General features: G+C 54.2%; 8 protein-coding genes across 8 annotated transcripts; 4 read left to right on the forward strand and 4 right to left on the reverse strand.

The window, feature by feature from the left end:
- Positions 1-142: 142 nt before the first annotated feature.
- Positions 143-1,438, reverse strand: GUITHDRAFT_106975 (hypothetical protein; the record flags this gene model as incomplete). Its single annotated transcript, XM_005833983.1, has 10 exons — positions 143-199; positions 249-307; positions 356-381; positions 577-617; positions 667-705; positions 752-814; positions 867-941; positions 996-1,076; positions 1,123-1,167; positions 1,223-1,438. The coding sequence occupies 10 exons, from the start codon at positions 1,436-1,438 to the stop codon at positions 143-145; spliced, it is 702 nt and encodes a 233-aa protein (XP_005834040.1).
- An 850-nt stretch (positions 1,439-2,288) lies between these two features.
- On the forward strand, positions 2,289-3,316 carry GUITHDRAFT_152144 (hypothetical protein). Its single transcript, XM_005833984.1, has 5 exons — positions 2,289-2,356; positions 2,407-2,572; positions 2,628-2,809; positions 2,862-2,939; positions 2,984-3,316. The coding sequence occupies exons 1-3, from the start codon at positions 2,296-2,298 to the stop codon at positions 2,701-2,703; spliced, it is 303 nt and encodes a 100-aa protein (XP_005834041.1). The 5' UTR covers positions 2,289-2,295; the 3' UTR covers positions 2,704-2,809; positions 2,862-2,939; positions 2,984-3,316.
- A 190-nt stretch (positions 3,317-3,506) lies between these two features.
- On the reverse strand, positions 3,507-5,095 carry GUITHDRAFT_162757 (4-hydroxy-3-methylbut-2-enyl diphosphate reductase). Its single transcript, XM_005834169.1, has 2 exons — positions 4,454-5,095; positions 3,507-4,402 (listed from the first exon to the last, which is right to left on the reverse strand). The coding sequence occupies exons 1-2, from the start codon at positions 4,967-4,969 to the stop codon at positions 3,611-3,613; spliced, it is 1,308 nt and encodes a 435-aa protein (XP_005834226.1). The 5' UTR covers positions 4,970-5,095; the 3' UTR covers positions 3,507-3,610.
- A 1,149-nt stretch (positions 5,096-6,244) lies between these two features.
- GUITHDRAFT_162758 (hypothetical protein) lies at positions 6,245-6,876 on the forward strand. Its single transcript, XM_005833985.1, has one exon. It carries the CDS (start codon positions 6,269-6,271, stop codon positions 6,725-6,727), a length of 459 nt encoding a protein of 152 aa, XP_005834042.1. The 5' UTR covers positions 6,245-6,268; the 3' UTR covers positions 6,728-6,876.
- GUITHDRAFT_152146 (hypothetical protein) lies at positions 6,874-8,155 on the reverse strand. The gene is made up of 10 exons (XM_005833986.1): positions 8,088-8,155; positions 7,950-8,038; positions 7,824-7,893; positions 7,720-7,774; positions 7,612-7,670; positions 7,511-7,561; positions 7,387-7,458; positions 7,269-7,339; positions 7,101-7,168; positions 6,874-7,053 (listed from the first exon to the last, which is right to left on the reverse strand). Exons 2-10 carry the CDS (start codon positions 7,985-7,987, stop codon positions 7,016-7,018), a joined length of 522 nt encoding a protein of 173 aa, XP_005834043.1. The 5' UTR covers positions 7,988-8,038; positions 8,088-8,155; the 3' UTR covers positions 6,874-7,015.
- A 3,886-nt stretch (positions 8,156-12,041) lies between these two features.
- GUITHDRAFT_106980 (hypothetical protein) lies at positions 12,042-14,778 on the forward strand (the record flags this gene model as incomplete). The annotated part of the gene is made up of 8 exons (XM_005833987.1): positions 12,042-12,751; positions 12,805-13,234; positions 13,283-13,330; positions 13,494-13,763; positions 13,810-13,914; positions 13,965-14,049; positions 14,100-14,216; positions 14,267-14,778. The coding sequence occupies 8 exons, from the start codon at positions 12,042-12,044 to the stop codon at positions 14,776-14,778; spliced, it is 2,277 nt and encodes a 758-aa protein (XP_005834044.1).
- Positions 14,779-14,906: 128 nt separating this feature from the next.
- Positions 14,907-15,598, forward strand: GUITHDRAFT_106981 (hypothetical protein; the record flags this gene model as incomplete). The annotated part of the gene is made up of 2 exons (XM_005833988.1): positions 14,907-15,002; positions 15,104-15,598. The coding sequence occupies 2 exons, from the start codon at positions 14,907-14,909 to the stop codon at positions 15,596-15,598; spliced, it is 591 nt and encodes a 196-aa protein (XP_005834045.1).
- Positions 15,599-15,747: 149 nt separating this feature from the next.
- GUITHDRAFT_106982 (hypothetical protein) lies at positions 15,748-20,594 on the reverse strand (the record flags this gene model as incomplete). Its single annotated transcript, XM_005833989.1, has 22 exons — positions 15,748-15,820; positions 15,874-15,938; positions 16,152-16,209; positions 16,260-16,375; positions 16,611-16,661; positions 16,753-16,794; positions 16,997-17,099; positions 17,697-17,791; positions 18,175-18,234; positions 18,568-18,628; positions 18,675-18,759; positions 18,805-18,874; positions 18,926-19,015; positions 19,197-19,277; positions 19,329-19,400; positions 19,606-19,669; positions 19,737-19,802; positions 19,861-19,938; positions 19,987-20,039; positions 20,091-20,198; positions 20,252-20,385; positions 20,447-20,594. The coding sequence occupies 22 exons, from the start codon at positions 20,592-20,594 to the stop codon at positions 15,748-15,750; spliced, it is 1,773 nt and encodes a 590-aa protein (XP_005834046.1).
- Positions 20,595-20,890: the final 296 nt, after the last annotated feature.

Below are 20,890 nucleotides of genomic sequence, written 5' to 3' on the forward strand. Positions count from 1 at the left end.
TCCTCTTTCCCTCCCTCCCTCCTCCCCCCTGCTCTTCCTCCTCCAAGCACCTGCAATCTTCGCAGCCGCGGAGTGCTGGAGGGACTGATTGCGCTGTGTATCGGGGCTTCCCTCAGCACCTTCCCAGCTCCCCCCCTTCTCGTCACCTGTAGCTCGTCTTCCCCTTCTGCCCGCTGAACCGAATCCTGCTCCGCACCATCTGTACACCAGCCGACGGTCAGCGCCGTGCGCGGGTCCCCATGCGTTACCTTCTTGAGGGTTGATAGGAAGAATCGCAGCTGCAGCAGCAGGGAGCTGTAAACGTATCCTGCCACCATGATGAGCCCTCGAGAGCAGCAGCAGGAGCCTTTGAGACCGCAGACAGACGCGCCAGACCCGATGCTGCCAGCACACAAGTCAGAGGAGGCGGAGGCGGGAGGGAGGGGCCAGGATGAGGCGGTTGATGGGAGCGAAGGAACCCTTAGCAAGCTGGAAAATTGTGGTGGAGAGACGAAACGTGGGAGAGCCAGGAGCGGATGGAAGGATGGAGGAGGAGAAGTAGCAAGGGATGCAGACGGGGGAAGCAGGGAGTAGCACATGAACAGAGCTGGCATGGGCTTGAGGTAAGCAAAGAGTCTCTGTCCTGCTGCTTCAGCCTCCGGGTCATCACGGAAGTACAAGAGGAACCTGAAGAGCAGAAAACGGGGGAGCGTCTTGGTTTGGCCTCTGCGGCAAGATCAGGAGCTCCTTTCCAGCACAACATCCGCCACACCTTCCCAAACACACTAGAAGGGCAGCCGGACAGGAATCTCCCTAGGGCCCCCCGGTCCTCGTCCTGTGTGGAGGCCATGAGAGAATGGCACAGGGTCTCTCCCTCTCCAGCTCACATGCGTCTGAACGACCGGAGCAGCGTACACAACGCACGCCAGGCACTGGATCATCACAATGAACAAATCAGCGCTCTGCAAGCGAGGTCAGCCGTTGACTCTGGCGTCCGCCCAGGAGGGCCCACGGACCACGAGGTCGAGTTGTTGAAGGAACGCTCCTCCTCGTTGCTGTATCTCCGCCACCGCCTGCATGCTGCAGCCCATGAGCGCCTGCCGACCCGTCAGCTACCATGGCAGGGAGGAGCCCTGGGGGCACCTCAGTGGACATCTTGAGGAAGAGGTCCTCGTCTGCTAGCATCCTCTGAGCGACATGGGTGAGCACACCGAGCAGAGAGCATCTCCTCTCCTCCTCTCACCCGCCAGATGATCTCGAACCTCAAAATCCAGCGAAAGTTGTGCGGAAGCTTTGCAAGCGCGGCTGCGTATCTTCCAACGACCTCTCCCGCCACTTCACCTCGTTTCACCGCGGCCGCGAGAGATTGCGGGATGCTCTCTTGCACTATGCCGCCACGCAGACGTAGCAAAGTCGCACCATGACCGAACGGCTTCTCCCGCTCTCTCGCAAGGAGCATTTGAAACTTTGTCGGGCATGCCCGTCCGGAAAGAGCATCTGTAGATTTCAACCCCCCCTTCATCTCGGAGAGCAGTACGAGAAGAACAATGATCAACTTGCTTGTGCTCCAGAACATAGTTAACTATCTTGCTTCAGCAAGCTTTCGGGTTCATTGTCCCTAGCCTTCCTACTTTGTCTTCCCTCCACCGCGATACAACCCACCAGATCCTACCTAGAACAATCCACGGCCACCTTCACACAAGCTGGGACCACTCAAGGGCACTTGTCATCTCCTACAGCCTGCATTAACCATACGAAGATGTTACTGCCTCCTCTGCCGTTGCTGCTCCTACCCAACGCTCCCTGCCCGTCTCGCTCCTACCGAACCCTCCCGCCATTGCGCGCGGCCCCGATAGATTGCTGGCATAAAACTCAATTTTAAAAAAATGGGCCATGGAGGGGACGAGGGTACTTCCTCGAAAAAAGGGTTCTATCGGGCTACTACCCCCACCCCCACCCCCACCCCCACCCCCACCCCCACACCCACACCCCCTCACCCCCCACCCTCCTTGAACCTTCCAAAGTACCCCGTACCCATACTATGTCCTTGATGAATCGCTCGTCTCTCCAGGTAGGGGTTATCAACCCCCCGCCGCTAACCCCCACCCCACTCCCCCCACCCCAACCCTCCACCCGAAAACAATGGGGTAGCAGGGGTAGCTCACTAAGAAGTCTTCTCCAAACGGGCAGCGCCCGGTAACCCTGCCAGCAATTTTTCAATCCTGCAACCCCGGGGGGTATAGAGTGAGTATTTCCTATGTGTCGTTCTAATTAATACCTGCTATCATGTCCTGTCTCTTATCCCCAGCAGTCGCCATGAAGCAGGGGACGACAGTCTTGGCGGAGATACCGGGAGACTACGAGCCATCGGAGGAGGGTAGAGCATGGCATGCAGCTCCTTGCTCCTGCTGACGTCTACGTCGACAGAAGTAACAGATTATGCCAAGTGGCTGGGTATCGACACCGCCCAGGAGCAGAGCCTCATGTGGATAGCCAGGGAAGGTATCAAGGCGCCTCTCCCCCAAGGATGGAAAGCCTGCAAGTCGTCGTCGGGTGACATCTACTACTTCAACTTCGAGACCAGCGAAAGCATGTAGCATTCTCCCTCTACATGCCGATACTTGTGCTGAAGTGAGGCCGGTTCTCAGGTGGGAACACCCACTCGACAACAAGTACAGACAGCTGTGCAGGAGGGAGCGCGAGAAGGCGAGGACAGCAAGCTAGATGAGGCCCGACCCAAGCAATCTGATATATGTTGTGTTGTGTGCAGATGGCAGAGGAGAAGGTCCAGTGCAGCGTGACGGAAATGAGGGAAACAGAGCAGAGGAAGGTACAGGGCATGATGTTGAGTGCCGCGATGTTGAACTTGTGCTTGAATGCAGATCCGTGAGCTTGAGATAGCGAGTAGCGAGAGAATCCGCAAGAAGAAGCAAGAGCTGGAGGAGTTGGAGAGGAGAGAGGTTCCCGCCCTGCCTCCTCTCTTTCCAGCACCTCACACAAAGCCAGATGGTCAAGGTCGAGCAGGAGGCGCAGGTTCAGCTGCAGAAGAAGAAGAGGATACAATCGGGCAAGAGCAGAGAAACCAAAGAAGTGGCCCAGACAGCAGATGGCTCAGGGGTTAGCGAGGCATCGAATGGTATCGCGGAGCAGGATCGGGCAGCAGAGCAGCACAGGGTATACGAGAGTCACCTCAGCACCATGGAAAGGTCTGTCGAGCTTGCAGAAGAGACTCTTTCTCGAGTCTGGGCTGTGATGGATCAGAGAAGGAGCAACAGGCAGACTGTTGCCACCCAGGCTGGGAGCCCGATGCCAGAGGAGGAGATCCACATCAAGGTTCAGACAGCGGCGCAGATGGGGTTGAGGGTTAGTGCACAGAGTCTGGAAGCTACTCGCTCCCGCAGCAGCCTTGCACTTTGTGCAGCCTTGGGTTGTATTGTGGGGTATTGGATTGCGTCAAGGAGGGCAAGAGGATGATAGAATGTACAAGGTAAGGAAATGTTGTGTGGTAGTAGAGCAGTGCGCTTGATGTAAGAAACTCGGTTTATTGGCGCCGTGTCTGCACAAACGAAGCAATTCAGGCGCTGTCAATGTTGAACATAGTACAATGAGGTTCTCGAGCTTCGGACAAGGCTCAAGCAATCGCTCCATCCTTCTCCAGCGCCTTGAGCATCAGCACTCGCTCCACAGACTCCTGCAGATATCTGTCTGGGGTGGAGGCCCCACTGGTCACACCGACGGTGACCTTGCCCTTGGGCAAGAAGTCCTTGGTCACAGTGATTGTGCCGTCGGTCTCCCTGTGCTCGATGCTTCCGTCCTCGCGGATGCGGTGGGCCATGTCGATGTGGTAGCCGACCTTGCCGTTCATGTGAACAATCTCGAGGAGATGTCCAGTGTTGGAGCTGTCCCACCCACCCACGATGAGGTAGAAGTCAACGCTATCGTCCCTGATCAGATCGTTGATCGCGTCCTGCCTCTCTTGAGTGGCATCGCAGATAGTGTCTAGCGCCATGAAATGCACATTGACGTTCTCGGGACCAAACTTCTTCAACATGGTGCGTTCGAAGAGCTTGGCGATGGCAGCCGTCTCCTCCTTGTACATGGTTGTCTGGTTGGCAATCCCGACCTTCTTCAGATCGCGATCAGGATCAAACCCAGAGGAGCAAGCGTTCTTGAACTTTGCCATGAACTCCTCCTTATTGCCTCCGTTGAGAATGTAGTTGGTCACGTACTTGGCCTCCTCCATATCCTTGATGATTATGTAGGTATCCGCCATGGATGCCGTTGCGATGCTCTCCTCGTGGGCCCACTTCCCGTGGATCACAGACGTCATGTCCTTCCTCCTGTGAGTGTCCACTGCATTCCACACCTTGCTCACCCATGGACACGTGGTGTCCACGATCCTACATCCCTTGGAGTCGAGAAGCTAGCAACGGCAAGTAAGAAACAGGTCCAGGGTCAGCAGAGGCGTTCATACCTGCATCTCTTCCAGCGAGGCCCCGAAGGCAGGAAGGACAACAACGTCGCCCTCCTTGACATCCGAGAAGTCCTTCACACCGCCGTTGACAGGCACGAAGTTATATCCCATGTCCTTCAGTCGGCCGTTGACTCCTGGGTTGTGGATGATCTCGTTGGTGATGTGGATCTTGTCGTCCTTGTAGAAGGACCTCGCCTCGTACGCCATGGCGACTGCTCGTTCCACTCCCCAGCAAAAGCCGTAGGACTCTGCGAGCTTGATCACTACATTGTTCCTCTCAATCACGTTATTGTTCTCCTTGAGCTCCTTCACCATGTCCGAGGTGAACTCCTCCACCATCATGCCCTGGACCTCCTCCTTGGTCTCACCGAACCCTCTTCGATTGAAGTTCTCTGACGCTACAATCCTCCTACGTTCCGCACGCTTGTCCAACTTTGCGCCCTCGGACATGCGCAGGAAGCAGGCAGAGCGGGACCTCAGAGGCGGGACAGGAGAGCGACCCTTGAGAGAGCCCATGCCAGAACCGACAGAGGATGATGGCCCTCGAGCTTGCAGGGGGTGAGGGGAAGGGATGGGGAGGAGCTGGAAGGCGCCAGCGGTGGCAGCGAGGCATGAAAGAGCAGCGCTCGCACCATGTCGGCCTCCCTGGGTCTTTGGTGGTAGGTGGGGTGGTACACTGTTTGTGGAGGGATAAGGGTTGTGATGAACGGGTGGTACAAGAATACACATCAATCGACTAAACATAGGTAATGTAACTATAAGTTATTTTTTCCAGGTAGAAATTTGAGATTTTGCGGGGGTATCCTTCAAAATTTACAGGAAGATGCCACCCCTTCACAAAAAGAGCGTGTTTCTGTGACGGGGAACATGGTAGGGTACCAAGGCTATGGGTGGGGATGGGTAGGGGTGCTAGGGGTGGAGATAATGGGGTAGTATTGAGAGGTAAGGGATCAAGGGGTAGGGTAGCTTTCAGCAGGGGGGTTGTTGAAACTCGGGGTCATGGGTAGGGGTGGGTAGGGGTAGAGAGTTCTTTTCTGGGGATGAGGGCCAAACGAGGAGGGCTTGAGAGGAGATGAGGGATGGCCCGCTGCCTTCCAGTCTTTTGGTCGGGTTTGAAGGAGAATGTAGGGGTGGTGTGACTATCGAGCGGGTGGGTGCTTAACAGGTAGGGGTTCACAGGGTAGTAGATTGTACCAGATTTTTGTTGTTACAAAGGGTGGGTGGAACTTTTCAACGTTATGGGTAGGGTGGAGAAACACAGCCGTTTTTAGATTCAGCAGTGGTTGAGAGGGGGGTAGGGGTGAGGCAGGACCATGGATCTACCCCTCTTCAAGGCTGCAACTCCGGGGTAGGGGTTGAATGGTTGACGGGTGGGGAGCTCGAGGAGAAAAATGTTTCCAGCGGCTAGAAGCGGCTGGCAGAGAGCAAAAATGGCGGGGGAGAGGGAGGAGGAGCAGGGAGACTGCAGGAGTGAGAGTGAGAGACAAGTGCCTTCAAGACACAGCGGTGTACGAATTAACTATGATGCGATGAAAGATGGGTTGGTGGAAAGATAATCATTGTGAATGGTGAATCGATGGCAGGCGGAAGACGGTGGTTGGGTGCACGAACGTCCGGGAGGGTGGTTGGAGTGAGGGAGATAGGAAGGAAAACGTTGAGGGATTGGTACAGCAGTTGAGGGTTTGGATATTGATGATAAGAGAAGAGCACGGGTAAAGAGACGTGCACGAGTTGATGTATTGATTCGGCAAGGCATAACAATATTTTGGAGGCTGAACTTGTTTTCCTTTCAGGTACGCAAGAAAGCTTTTCACCATGGTGAGGGTATATGGAACTTCTCAAGAAATGGAGATTGAAGGAAACTACAAGGGGGCTCGCTATACTGGCCTCGTCAAGGCTGTTTTGGTCAGCACAATGGCCCTAGCTGCAGTTGTTGCAACCATCTTCATGTTCGGAGCAGAGACGCCTGTCTCGACCAATAGCGTCAAAGTAGTGCCAATGAACGGCTGGCATCTTTCTGGGCGAGTCGCAAGGAGGGAGATGCAGAATTATTTCAACAAGAGGGATTTCAAGGACGAGGCGAAAAATTTGGAATCCTTCGTTTCTGAACATCCGTTTTTCTCGAATGTCCGCCGTGTACCCATGCCGAGCCACGCTCGACATTTTCGTGTTTTCGGAGCTCCTCATTCGCAGTATCGAAATGGTCTTGGATCCAAGAGAGTCCATCACAGAACCACTCCTCAGGATCATGCGGAAGAGACTCGTAAGGTCTAACATCTTGCTCTCCGTTGTATCTTGTCCTCTACCGATGTGCGCTGTCGCGTTCATGCCGGCATACGAGTACAAGTGATGTATCAGTAAGAGAAAGAAGCATTCGATTGTGGAATCTGATGCTTGTTGTACAATAAAGGTCGAATGCTTTGTTTGCTTAGTTTACATTCAGCAGCCAATTATCGGGTATTGACAGCAATCAATTCATCCTCGTCCTAATTTCAAAGCACGGCAGAACATCCATGTCTGCGTGAGCAATGTGGTTGGCCTTGTCTAGACACAAGTTCGGCCTTATTGTTTGTATTCGCCAGGTCTCGGAATGTTAGTACCTGTTTCAACAATCAGTGGGTAGTCCTATTCAGGCCTTGCTTCTTACGGAACACGGACACTGGCACATCTTCGTCATCGCCCTTCATATCTACGAACTTTCGAACTTCCGTTGTACTACATGTAGGAAGGTTAGCTTCATATAAGTTGGATTTGCCAACACGCGATGCAAAAGCGTGCAGAACAAGTCACGAATCAACGAAGCTGTGGTGATCACCTGGACAATATTTTGTTGTCAAGCACCGCTTGCAGGTATGTGGTCAACATTCTCTGCCTCTCTTCGATAACCTGCGACACCAGTGATTGCGTTGAAACCCACGTGTTGTCTGTCCCACTTTGCTGCTCTGTGAACCCACTATCACCTTCTTGGGCAACGGTGGAAAGGGTCGAGTTGGCTTTCCAAACATCTTCCCTTTGAGTCAGAAGCTCCATATCTCAGTAACAGCAATCATCATGTACTTGTAACAATTTTTGATGAAGATCCACAAAGTCGCTGTATCTTCGTGTTACCTTCAAATCAAATCAATTACAAAAAGGTTTACAAGGCATGATATCCCCACCTTCCATGTCTGCCCCGTGGAAGTAAGAATCTCAAAAACATATGCTGTATGCCCGGTTCCTGGATTTAGACTCAGACCTTGAAAACTATATGGTTTCCGAATACATACCAGGGAGAGAAACACCAAAGCACATTCTTCCTGGATTCTTCTGAGCGGTTCGCGGCTGTTTCCCGAGCAAGTCAAGGAACAGAGTTGTATTGAACGTTCGAAACCTGAGCTGTTATCCCTACATCCTCAGGTACCGGCGAATGAGAATGATGCTCTCTAAACTCATCCATGGATCTGAGAAGTTAGAGTCACTTGCCGATCGCAGAGGAAGCTTTAGGTTGTGCTCGCACCTGCCCTGGACATGATGGAAACCATTACCATGCATCATGGTTCCACTTGACTGGACCGAAAGCCTCAGGTTATGATCATGATCAAACACCTTGGAGACTCTATAATCAGATGCTTGTGAGAGGGTTTCACTGCCTTACCGTGGAATGTGACTCAGATACAAGCTCTCGTTCCGAGATTTGCCTTCTGCCCACTGCTTGCATCTGGTCTGACCACACCAAACTAAACGGGAAGGTAAGTCAAACACTGAGTGCCTTTGCATTCGTTGACGCTGAACATTTCGATCATAGCCTGGGATTGCACCGGAATCGCCATCACAAAGCTACATAATCATGATGCTACAGAAACCCTATCTCTTTGCTTCTAATCTAACGGCTCGGTTTCAAGAATGGTTCTACAAAGTTCCCCGTGCGATCTTCGGCTCAAAAGTGAAGACGAAACAATGGAGACAAAGCTATATGGACAGGTGCTGCATTTCAAATTTCTTAGATGTTGCTGGGTACTAAAAGACCTTCCTGCAATAATTGTAGACAACGTGATTCTCTCCTGTCAAATTAAACTGAGTCCAAAATAACAATGGACGTATGTTGCAGGATCGCCACGTGTTATATATTGTATCTCATTTGACTCCCCGATTTGTTTTAGTACGTCTGTACCCACGATCTCTTCCCTAGCATGCCATGGCGGGCATCTTTGATCTAACCTGTATCATACGCTGACTCAAAAGGTCATTGCGCTTTCTCTCTACCATTGTGACTCCCCCTTCCTTCAAAATTCGCTTTCCTGCCATCGAAGATCCAAACTCGACGTCACCAACCACCCCCACCCCCTCGCACAGACCACCCTACTTGAAATCTGCTCATCCTTTATTACATACGCTTGGGCTCTCCTACTACCCCATCTAAAACAACCCCACCCCTACCTACCACACAACCACTTCCACCACCTCCCTGTTCCACCCTTGCAACCACCCCTGGTAGCTATTCCCTTTTGCCGACCCCTTTTTTCCACCCCTCGTTTGATCTGGTTCACCCAGACATTTCCAGGGGTGGGTAGTAAATATTTCCTTGAGTCAGGGAAGGCCCGTACCCCTGTTTTTGCGGTTGTAAACACCCGTGCATGAAAAATGTTGCCGGAAATAGATTTGGGGTACGGAAACGATCTGATAAGTAAAAAGTGTAAAGGGGTTGAGGAGAGGGCAGCAACCATCCAATAGGGTAACTATTAGTTACCTGCCAAAGTATAGCTTTTGACTCCGCAAACTCTCCTGCTCCGTAAGAACACAGCTGAGCTCGGCAAGATGAGATGAACAGCATGTCACCGCAAGATTTTGATCCCCTCAATGATAGGAAGAACGATGAAGATAAAAGAGAAGGATTATCAAGTGTATCTGACGCTCAGTGGCTTTGAAAGTGCATCATATAGCATCTCTGAGTGTTGAAGTATCTAACCTAGTTCAGAGCGATCAGGATTTCAGGTTTTATACTGAGCTCGCAATCTTGCATTGAGCACAATTGTCAGTGTTATCAGATCCTGCAGAGAAATCAGTGCCCTTCACTTCCTTGAAAGGGTGTGGTCTCAGTATCCTGGTAAGATGAAAATGGCATGATCTGTTCGGACTGACCAATTAGATCCTAGATCAGTACTGAAGAGATAGTGGCTTGGGAGGTGACGAAGATGTCGCGGCATCGGTCTCTAAGACGAGGTTTTAACAACAAATTGCTTGAGAAGTTCCAGTATGAGACCCATCGTAAAATTCATAACAGATACGTCCGTCCTCAACCCAGATATGTTCTGGCCGAACCCCCTTGATTTCATCAAACACAGGATCCACAAATGGCCTCAAATCAAAATCATCAGAGACCAGAGAAAAGAACCTGCTTAAACATCCACTCAATATCTCGGTGAAAGTACTGCCTGTTGCCATTCATCAACAAACCCATCGCCACAATCTTGGTATCTTCGCCAACCGACCCTTCAGTACATTGCACAGCCGAGTTACCTGAAACAGCTTTTCAAAGGTTTGGCCAGCGCGTCTCTGTGATTTGAAAGCCGGTGTACTCCTTCTCGGCCCATGATTTGAAAGTTCTCATCATGACGAGACTCAAGGCATTCCAAATATCCTTACATCCTGAGCAGGCCCGTTTGCCGCGGTTCAATGGTTTTCACAGTCAAGTCCTTGGAAATGGTTTCAAGATCACCGTGTGCCACGGTCCTTTTCAAAGGCCACGCACATGTCCACTTGATATTCCTTTGCTGTTTTGGGGGAAGTTGATATGTAGCTGGAACTGAGCCGCTTCAAACTGCGGTCGCTTTCGGGCAACCGGGTTCCGACCCGGTCACAGACTTTCAACGGTGCAGTCGCGGCGCGGGTAGTCGACGCGTTGTCACCGTCGGCGTACGGTAGTATTAGTCCTAAGTTTCGGAATTGCCGGGCGGCCCGGCGGCAGTGCGGTGACACGGCGCGGTGCGGCCCGGCAGCCGGCGGCCGATCCGATGAGTCGGATCGCCGAGTCCGAGTCGGACGGCAACGCCCGCGGCCGCCCGGCCGGCACGGCGGCGGCCGGCCGCGGGGCGTGGCGCCAGCCAGTGGCCCTGCAGTGGGCCGGGCCTGCCACCGGCGATCCGACGGACCGACCGTGCCGGCGCCGGCCGCCCGGTGATCATCATGGAGGCCCGGCGGACTCGGCAGTCGGGACTCAAGCTTGCCTGCTGATGAGCCTGAGTCCAGTCTCAGTTCAGTCCGACGGTCACGGCCCACTACGGCCTGGCCCAGTATTACTGTAAGCCTGCCGCCGGGGCCGGGGGCGGCCGCCGAGTCCCGGCGGCTGGCACGGTCACGGCCGGCTGCCCCAGTGAGCCTGTCCACCGTGGACTCCGGCACGGCAACTTTCTCCCGTCGCCGAGTCGATAAGCCTCCGGGGCGGGGCGCCCTCGAGGCTCTCACGGGCCGCCGCGCTGAACCGGCCCGGGGGGGCCTCCCCGCCGGGGCCGCCCGGCGGCGGCCCCGGGGCCCGGGGGCCCAGCCGTACTACCGTACTCCGAGGCAGCTCACCCAGGGTGGGCAGCTCTAGTGTTGACGGGCTACATGGGCCCTACCCCATACTCATCCCTGTAAAGTACCCCGTTTTTTGGGGGTACTGTTAACTTGGGGGCTGACAAAAAGGATTTGAGGGTGGGTATGACGGGGGCTGTAAGGGGTACTTGATTGACAAAGATCCTTTTCGTGGTCTCACTTATGTCAAAAGAGATTTTTTCATCTTCTACATATTTTTAAAAACAAATTTCATAATGAAGCATTGCGGTTCCACACACTATAACGGTATTTGAAGTATTTTGTTGAATTGGTGGTTTACCCTGAACTGCAGAGATAATTGTTAAATTATTTTCCAAATTTTCTTTCAAATTTGAAATTATAGGGAAAATAATATCTCACAAATTATTCATGTGTTTCTCAAAGCCCGTTCGACGGAACATCATTCCATACATTCCATATCGTTGTAGGAGAGTATGTTGGTGGTCCTATCCGAGGTCTCAGTACTTTCTGAAAGCAAAGCCCTAGGCAGGTCATAGGCAACGGCGTAGGGTGCTCTGAAACATGGTCAAGCAGCTTGTGCAGCAAGGACATGTTGGTGGGAGGGACGAGTAGAGAGCGAGAAGCTCGACCTCAGATGTCAAAGTGCAGGAAGTTGGTAGTTCTCAGCATTGTGTTGGCAGTAGATGCTGATATGCCTTGCCATTGAGAGAAATAGAGCGATATATTAACCGGAACATCACAGTCCATCAATCATTTGTGGGAATCAAGATGGAATTATACTGGGCGAACATCTGAAAGCCTTGGGTTTGATTGTATGGATGATTTTGATGATCCATATCAACGTTTTATTGCTTGCCCTGGCGTTTGCTCCGTCAAATGCTGATCTGTTCGGTTTGACCATCCTCAACTCTTGCTTTCTCCTCGTCGTTCTAGCCTGCTTTTGCTCTGCATGCCTCTGCTGTTCACATTTGAGCTTCTCTGACATGTGCTGATCAGTTGGAGGGAGATTGAGCCATCTGTGCGTGAGATGCTGTGAGCTGCTCTTGTAGAAGACTAGATGATCGGGGAGGTGACGGCCGAAGGATGTCTCGATGGAAGTGGCGGCTTTCATTGTGACCAGGACAAGAGCTCATCAGAAAGGGAGCGCCCGCTCTCTCCGTCAGTTCTGGCTCCTGGCCCTGGCCCTGAGCCTCACACCCCTCCGAAACCTGTAGACCCTTGCCAGGCTGTATCCAGCAGCAGGGGCACCCTGTGGGACCAGGTGAGTTTCTTCCAGAAGGTCCCTTCCATGGAGGATCTGCTTGATCACATCGAGGACATCCCGACGAGTCCTGCGCACTCGCACCATGGCGGCCGCGCAGTAGCGGACCTGTGCGAGGACTACGTGGTCTGGGACGGGCCACCGGGCCCGGTGCCCTTCGTCACCTACAACAGCCGAGAGGGACTGCAAGTCTCGCCGGAGGTAGCGGACAGGCTGACGAGCCAGGAGGCTCCACTGCACGTGTTGACGTTCTTCGGGGAGCCCAAGACAGGCAAGAGCTCCTTCATCAGGCACGCGATCTTGAGGGGGAAAGGGCTGAAGGTGGAGGACTCTGGCCTGTCCGAGGTCTTCCACAGCAGGAATGACGTTGTGATCTGGTTGTGGAATGGGATAATACGATGCAAAAGGGACGATGGCAGCGAGTATGACACGATTGTCTTGGAGAGCAAGAATGTCGAAGGAGTCGATGAATCCGTCGTCTTCGCCCTCTGTGTTCTGCTCAGCAGGTGAGTTTTAGAGCCTTGAGAGGTCAATTGCTGCTTGTTGATTGTTTCTGTAGCCATGTTGTGTACAATGGCATGGACATGCTCGAGCCAAACAACATTCAGAACCTCAAAGTGATCAAGAACCTCTTGAAGACCATCAAGGCTACCCGGGACCAGGAAGAGGAGGACGGCTTGACTTTCCGCGAGCACTTCCCTCACCTGTCTTGGCTGCTGCGCGACATAGACGAGCCCTTACTCGATGAGAGGCGTAACCAGATATCCTCCCGCACATACCTAGAGCGATGCCTCCGCCTGAGAGGGTTCAGCGAGGAGGCGGAGGCAAAGAACCTTATCCGGAAGATGATAGCCTCCTTCTTCCCTTCCCAGGACTGCTACACGCTCCCCAGCCCAGCAGAGATCTCGGGCCTGTCACCCCACGAACGCTATCTGAAGAAGGTCCTTTCGATCCGCAGGAATCTGATCAAAGTGTCGCCTCCTAAACAGGTTTTGTTCGTCGTGGAGGTCCCCTTGCTGTCCTAACCCTTGGCTTAGATCATGAAAACCCATTTAGACGGCCTGATGTTCTACCAGCTTGCTCAGGTGTGCCTCAAATCCTCCCCTCCTTTTGCCTGTTTCCTGTTTTTGTCTCCTAACTCCTTTCCTTTCCCTCCCTTCCCTGCCTTATTCGTCTTTCTCCCTCTCTCGCGGACCCTTTCCCCCCCCCCCCCCCCCTCTTCTTCTCTGATCTTTCTCTGGTGCGCAGGCAATCATGGACGACGTCAATGCTGGCCAGCCTCAGAACATCCCGCGTGCCTGGGACTCAGTCTGCTCAACCTACTGCAAAGTCGCCTTACAGAAAGCCCTGGGGCAGTATGCTCTGAGTATGACGAGGATGTACTCACAGCTGCCCACATCGGACACGGACCTGCACCACTGGCACACGGAGCAGAGGAGCAGAGTCCACCACCTGTTCTCGGAGATGGTTGTTGGGGACCAGCAGCAAGTGGAGGAGTATCGAGAGCGCCTCGACAAGGTGAGAAGCTGTAACGCTGGTCGTGGAAGCTCAAGAAGTATGGCAGGAGCTGGCGAAGCTGCATGAGAGGATGGTGATGGACAACGAGAGGGCATCGAGGATCGTCGCCAGGGAGCTGCTGGAGAGTCTCTATGCGGACTGCGACAAGAAGGTGATGTGAGGGAGTGATCGGTAATAATGTGACGCTGGTTGATGGACCAGGTGCGATCGGGAGAGGTGAAGTCTCTAGAGGCCTACGAGACTGAGCGAGAGAAAGTCCGCAAGGAGTTCGAGCGACTGACTACCGGTGCGTGAAGACTATCTATTCTGGGTTTGGTCGTTTGATTGCGCGTCCAGGGCTCTCCCAGTACACCTGCCGTCTAGTCATGCTTGAGTTTCTGGAACAGCGACTGTTGAGGTTCACGCAGATGTTGATCAGGAACGTGAGTCTGAGCAAGGCGGACGAGAGCAAAGGTAACGCTCCTCCTGGTCTTTGCGGCGACTTCTGACCCCGCATGCAGCAGATCTGAACGCTCTCAGTGCACTGCACGGTGACTCGGGAAGTTCCTCTTTCCTCAGTGAGGACGGTCAGTGGGTGAAGAAGGAGGTGCTGGACATGGTGAAGGCGCGGGCGAAGCACGACTTGATGAAGCTGGAGAACGAGCTCCTCTCTGTCATCTTTACCATGGAGGATGCGGCGCATCGCTCCCAGAGCGGCGGGACAGATTACAACCTGGACATCCTTGCTGACCTCGAGACCTCGTCGCTGCTTGCTGACGAGGCCTCTGGGGAAGGAGACTCGCTGCTGGCGGAAATGGGGATCCATCTTCCTGTGGAGGTCAAAAGGCATCAGGAGCGAGTGACCTTGCAAGCTATGCAACCCCAACCAGAGCAGTCCTCTGTTGCCAGTGAGAAGCATGCCGTCAATGGGAGGGGCGAGGAAGAGGCATGCGGCGACGGGACGTCGAACCGTTCCATACACAGCAGCTCAGGGGCGATGAGATGGAGAGCGCGGAAGGGAATGCGAAACAAGTGAGGAGTGAAAGGCAGGAGGAGAAGAGTGATTCCTCCATGGAGGAGAGGGAAGGGGATGAGGAGCGCCCTCGAATCGTTCTGTCCAAACCAGACAGAACGTCCCCGTCTTCGGACACCTCGGAGTCAAAGATGCTTTCCTTTGGCGACTACGTGGCGTCAGAGGAAGCCTGCCGCAACATCGAGGCTGAGATCATCCGCAGATGCCAGTTCGATGCTCTCCCCGAGGTATTTGTTCTTGTTCCCCTCCCTTCTCATCTCCCTCCTCACCATCACTGTCATCGCTGTCGTCTTTTGGCCTGCGTCTTTCCTGACCCTCTCGCGTACAGGGGAGGACTCAACGTCTGGGTGTGCCGCCGGTTTCGGATGCCGCGAGTCAGCGCGAGCAGGTGGTAGCGAAGAGGAGCCTCTGCAATGAGTCCAGCCCCTCCCTCAAGGCCCATCACCCCCCGGAAACGCCGAGCATACAGCAGGTGGCTGAAGAAGGAAGGGTCAGTGAATCCCGTGCGCCGAGCGTCGCTCATGCGGCGGCAAGGGAGGACGACAAGGGCGGATCAGGAAAGGAAGGAGGGAGTGGCTCACACCTGCGGTATGGATGGAGTCCGGAAGAGAGGGGGAAGAAGAGCCCACGGAGCCCTTCAAGGGCCCCGCTCTACCTGGACGGGGAGGAGCTGATCGTGCCTGATCCTGCGCTGAGCCTCCTCTTCTGCCAGTGTTTGCGAACTGTTTCTGTCCGCCCGCCGGACCTGGACGACGGGAGTGAGGACGTGAGCTGGGACCAGTTCGTGCAGGTGTGTATAGATTGCGGGGCTGTAAAGAAGTGAAGGTTGTAAATGTGAAGGAGGAGGCGGAGGAGTGGGAGCAGGAGCGGGGAGTAGTACAGAAGTAGTGATGCAGTATTATCTACATTAGAATACATAATAACGTCTAACTTGCAATGCTGGCGTGGCCAGTCTGCTCTCTGCCTTGCATCTTACATGTCAATCAAGCTCTTGGTGTTGGGCTCCTCCAGATTGTCCTTCTCCTCCTCCTCTGCAGCCTGCAGCCTGCGGGTTGACATGAGCGCTGGACATGAGGGTGAGGGAAGGAGTTGAGGCACCTGCGGACAACGCTAGCGAAAGTCGGTCGAAGGTGAGGGTCGAAGAGGAGGCAGTCTGTGCAGATCTGCGATAGCAGGGAAGGAGCCGGGGGGATGCAAAGGAGATTCCCTTCCCGGGCAACCTTGACCGCTACCTGTTGCCACGAATGAGAAGCGAGGGGGCGAGGGAGAGGGGGGGTAGAGAGGACGTAGGGGCAATGGACGGATGAGGTGAGAGTAGCGAATCGGAGGAGAGGAGAGGAGAGGAGGTGGGAGGGGGGGAAGAAACGATCATCGACCTGGGACCCAAGGAGCTCTCCTCCCTCCTCCCTTACGCTGGAACTTGACGACTGATCCCTATTCCTCCTCCATCAGACCCTGGAGCCGCAGCCCCTCCCTCAGCTCACCTGGTCGTGGCCCAGGTGCCTGCCGAGTAAGGGACCTTGCGGGTCAAGAGCTCCCATAGGACCACACCGTAGGACCAGATGTCAGCCGCCGTGTCGTAGTTCTGACCGTTGAGAACCTGGAGGGGATAAGAAGTGAGATGAATGGAGGGAGGAGGAGGTCGTTGAGGAGGTACAGAGGGATATGGTTGTTCTGTGGTAGTGGTGGTACAGGGAGGAGCAGAGCAACTGTAGCAACAACGGGAGAAGAAGAGGGGATGTAGAAGAAGGGGCGGAGCTGAAGGCAAGGTAAGCAGAAAAGCAAGATCGGCGGATGGGGAGGAACGAGGAAGGAGAGGAGCAGCAGCTGTTGACCTCCGGCGCCGTCCACTTGGGGGAGCCGCAGAAGGTCATAGTGTACTCGACCTACGAGTGAGATCAGGGGAAAGGAGGAAGAGCAAGAGAAGGAGCGGGGATGGGAAAGAAAGGGAGGGGAAAGAAGAGACAGTTCAAATACCCGGAAGCGAGAGAGTCCGAAGTCTGCTATCTTGATGCTGAACTACATGCTCGGGTGTCAGGAGATTCCTCCTCGCCCTCCTCTTCCTCTTAGTAGCTTCTTCCTCCCACCCTTGCTATCTCCCTCTCAACCTCCCTCCCTCCCTCCCTTTCGTTTGAATGCTCGAGCTCCACATCTTTGCCATCCCTGTCTCTGCCTGCCTGCCTGCCTGCCTGCCTGCCTGCCTGCCTGCCTGTCTCCTTACATCAGATTGGACCAGCAAGTTTGGACTCTTGAGGTCGCGATGCAGGACAGGAGGGCGGAGAGAGTGAAGGTAGAGCATCCCCTTAGCTGCCTGGAGTGCCATGCTGTGATGGAGCAAGTCAGAACAAGACTGCACGAGGAAGATGAGAAGAAACAGAAGGAAGGAGGGAGGTGGGAGATCGGTAGAGTGAAGGGCAGTGAGGGAGAGGAGGAGGCGAAGGAGGAGGGGGGGAGGAGAAAAGGCAGGAGCAGGAGCAGGACATACTTGCGCTTCAAGCCGTCAGGGAGCTCAACGGCTGGATCCTGCCATGTTGATCAGGGTTGCCACTGCAGCATCAAACGATAACCTGAAGGACGTCCGTCAAGCTGCCCCGCGCGAGAAACTCCATGACGATGAGCATCTCCCTCCCTCCCTAGGAGCCGATCGTGACATGGCATCGAAATAGGAGGGGGCAGAGAAATGGGAACAAGGGGGGGGGAAGGGGGCGGCGAGGAATGTATGGTGGCGCCAAAGTAGTACAGAGGTGCAAGGAAGGGAGGGGAACCTGTGGGGTACGAGAGTCGCAGACGCCCAGTAGTTGGACTATGTTTGGATGGTGAAGTTTGCTGGAGGAACTTTAGTGCATGGCTCCGACTCCTCTCCCTCTCCCTCCTCTCCGTCTCTTCCTCCCCTGTCTCTCCTTCTCCCGCTCCCTTCAGACCTGAGGATGTTCGCCTCGTCGAGAAACTCTTTGAGGTCTTGTAACGACCAGACATCAATCTGCTTGATGGCGCAAATAGTGCCGAGCCACGTTCCCTTGGAGCACGTTGAGAGGTGGAAGAGCAGGGAGATGAATAGGAGAACGAGGAGGAGTAGGGGGAGAGGAGGGGAGAGTAGGGGAGACGAGAAGGAGAAGAGAAGGAGAAGAGAAGGAGAAGAGAAGGAGAAGAGAAGGAGAAGAGAAGGAGAAGAGAAGGAGAAGAGGAGGACAAGCAAGGCATACATGAAAACAATAGAGTAGGGGAGACGAGAAGGAGAAGAGAAGGAGAAGAGAAGGAGAAGAGAAGGAGAAGAGAAGGAGAAGAGAAGGAGAAGAGAAGGAGAAGAGGAGGACAAGCAAGGCATACATGAAAACAATAACACAGGCAGAACAAAAAGTCGAAGTATAGGAAAGGAGGGATGGAGGGAGGGCGGGGCACCTTATACACACTGCCAAAGGCTCCTCGAGCCAATTTCTTGGTGAAGGTGACGTGCTCTCTCTGTAAAGAAAGCTAAGAGAGACGAGAAGAAGGAGGAGGAGGAGGAGGAGGAAAAGCAGCAGCAGCAGCAGCAGCAGCAGCAGCAGCAGCAGCAGCAGCAGCAGCAGCAGGATGAGGATGAGGAGCAGCAGCAGCAGCAGCAGCAGCAGCAGTAAGAGGAGCAGGAGCAGGAGCAGAAGCAGCAGCAGCAGCAGAAGCAGGAGCAGGAGCAGGAGCAGGAGCAGGAGCAGGAGCAGGAGCAGGGGCAGGAGCAGGAGCAGGAGCAGGAGCAGGAGATAGTGGAAAACGAGAGGCGAGAGAAAAAGGGCAGTCATCGAAGAGACAACGGTTCACCATGATAGTGAAATGCGAATCATCCAGACCGTCTCCCAGCAGGCCCCTCCTCATGTCAGAGCTGCACGCAAGGTGAGGAGTAACGGCAGCACTTGCTGCGACTTCACCTGCTCATGCCGTACCTGCCGACATACCGGGGGGGGAGAAACTTCCATGCAAGGAGCATGACGACGATAGTGAGGGCCATGCAGCCTGTAAGAGAAGGGTGAGGCTCGTGCGCGCACAGCGCAGACGAACTTGTAAGGATGAAGATGACGGCGAAGAGAGTCTTGGAGGAGGTTGTCACAAACTGCCGGTGCGTGAACTCCTGCTCGCCACCATCTTCCTCTTCCTCCCTCTCCTCCCCCTCCACTCTCACCTCAATCTCGAACTCGTTCGATATCTCCCCCAAGTCATTCTCGCCGATGAAGATTTGCAGCACCGCGTTCCCCTTCCCGTGAGGAAAAATCTGAACCAGACAGTCAGAGCCCCATCCCAACCAGAATATCGCCACCACTACCCCCTCCATCTACCCATCCACTACCCGTTCACTTTCCTAACATTGTTGCAGCACTTAGCACGTCTCTCTTCTGCCTGCGCTGCCCCCCTCCCCCACCCCCTTCTCTCCCTCCGGTGCTCTCTTGACGCACCTGCACCTCTACCGACAGGTACTTGGAGTTGTAGAGCTTCGGATTGGTGGGAACGCCTTGCTTGTGGCCGTCGATCATAACCTTGAACAGAGCTAGATAAGGAGGGACAACGCTGAGGAAATCTCAGCGCACTTGAATGAAGTTTGAGTCTCCTCCGAAGCTTTCTCCGATGATTGTGACTAGGCCGCCTTCGATGGCGAAATCCTTCCAGATAAAATCGGTAAGCATACACGCAGTAAATATGAGCAGAAGACAATGTCAGCATTAGCTCGAGAAAATGGAGATTAAAAAAGAAGAAGGAGGTGGTTGATGAGATTGCAGTGGAGGAGAAAGCGAGAAGAGAACGGAGGAGGAGCCATAAATAAATGAAATTTAGGAAGAAGAGGAGGGTGAGTACACTTCGATTCACCTTGGGGACTGTTGTCACAATCTTTGGAGCTCGATACGTGAAGTTTAACGGCCAGAGCTGAACGCTGCAGAGTAGGAGGGAACACCATCACAACATCTCTGCATCGGCCAACGTCCGGCAGACTATCTTACTTGGGCTCTAGTTTGCCGTCGATCGCAGGGTAGATCACACAATTCTCCTGCTTCCTCTTGCACGCCCTGCGGCAGCAATCTCACTTCGAAATCACCTTCCTGCCCTTCCCTCTCCTCCGCGTACTTATCCTTGAAGAACATCTTCAGCGGCTGCTGGCCGTAAAGAGGTGCGACCTGGCAGACGATGGAGTGGCAGCGATACCTTGTGAGCAACAGGTCAGCGTTGTCAGGCAGCACCATAGAGTATCACGACAACTTGGATCTGAAGAAGTGCCCGTCCCAACCACAATCCCTCACCAGGTCCTGCGTCACGTCACCGGCGACCAACCCCTTGGCGAGCTCCTCCCCCCGCACCTCCCCCGACGGTGCCGTGCACTGGCATGCATCAGCGTCCTGGTCCTCGAAGTTGCAGCCGGTGGCATCGGAGCCGAAGTAGACGTAGTACGTGACTTCCATCTCGCACTGGAGGAGCCAAGGAGGCGTCATTATCGCAGAAGGCGCCATGGGCTGCTCACCGTGTCGCAGGGAGGGTCGAAGACGCATCCTTTGGAGCAGTCGGACGGGAAGAAAGTCCCCGAGATGGTCACGATCTGCGTGCCTTGCTGCTGGTTGTTGTTGGGACCACTCGCAGGCACCAAGGTTACGTCTCCTGCACGGAGCCATCAGGGTGCGCGTTCCAACGTCGAGCACAGCACATGACCGCCTCTCACCGTCAGACGGGCATGGAGGTATCGGACAGATCACTTCAGGGATAGGTGTCGTCGTGGGGACAGGTGTCGTGGTGTTCTTCCCGATCGCACAGACCATGCAAGGGATCAGGAGCAAACTAAGGCAGAGGGCAGAGGCGGCTCCCTGCATGGTGAGACTTGATGAATCTGCTCTAGCGCTTGTTAAAGGTCGAGGGCATCTGAACCTGCTCGTGAGATGTCGTCCAACATGATGGCAGCGCGAGCATGTCAGGAGCTCTGCGAGGACGAGCTGAGTCAACTGGTGGCACTGGTGGACAAACAGCAAACAGCCTGCAGCACCCTTTCTAGCTCATTCAGCTCTACACAACTTCTAAGAGATATCTTTGCTATCCTGGTGTTAGATCTCAGCAATGGATACAGCAAGCTCTTGAAGTCAATCATGCAGTATCATAGCTCAATTCCGTA

This window comes from Guillardia theta, assembly GCF_000315625.1.
Source record: "Guillardia theta CCMP2712 unplaced genomic scaffold GUITHscaffold_27, whole genome shotgun sequence".
NCBI lineage: Eukaryota > Cryptophyceae > Pyrenomonadales > Geminigeraceae > Guillardia > Guillardia theta.

What these genes read in the sequence shown, in the direction of transcription:
- GUITHDRAFT_162758 (XM_005833985.1), top strand. Translation starts at nt 6,269, where the DNA reads ATGGTGAGGGTATATGGAACTTCTCAAGAAATGGAGATTGAAGGAAAC.
- GUITHDRAFT_152144 (XM_005833984.1), top strand. Translation starts at nt 2,296, where the DNA reads ATGAAGCAGGGGACGACAGTCTTGGCGGAGATACCGGGAGACTACGAG. An exon ending in CTACGAGCCATCGGAGGAGG is followed by an intron (nt 2,357 to 2,406) that starts GTAGAGCATGGC and finishes CTACGTCGACAG; the next exon opens with AAGTAACAGATTATGCCAAG. An exon ending in TTCGAGACCAGCGAAAGCAT is followed by an intron (nt 2,573 to 2,627) that starts GTAGCATTCTCC and finishes GCCGGTTCTCAG; the next exon opens with GTGGGAACACCCACTCGACA.
- GUITHDRAFT_152146 (XM_005833986.1), bottom strand. Translation starts at nt 7,987, where the DNA reads ATGATGCATGGTAATGGTTTCCATCATGTCCAGGGCAG. An exon ending in ATGTAGGGATAACAGCTCAG is followed by an intron (nt 7,775 to 7,823) that starts GTTTCGAACGTT and finishes CTCGGGAAACAG; the next exon opens with CCGCGAACCGCTCAGAAGAA. An exon ending in GACAACAAAATATTGTCCAG is followed by an intron (nt 7,169 to 7,268) that starts GTGATCACCACA and finishes TCCTACATGTAG; the next exon opens with TACAACGGAAGTTCGAAAGT.
- GUITHDRAFT_162757 (XM_005834169.1), bottom strand. Translation starts at nt 4,969, where the DNA reads ATGGGCTCTCTCAAGGGTCGCTCTCCTGTCCCGCCTCTGAGGTCCCGC. An exon ending in CCTCGCTGGAAGAGATGCAG is followed by an intron (nt 4,403 to 4,453) that starts GTATGAACGCCT and finishes TGCCGTTGCTAG; the next exon opens with CTTCTCGACTCCAAGGGATG.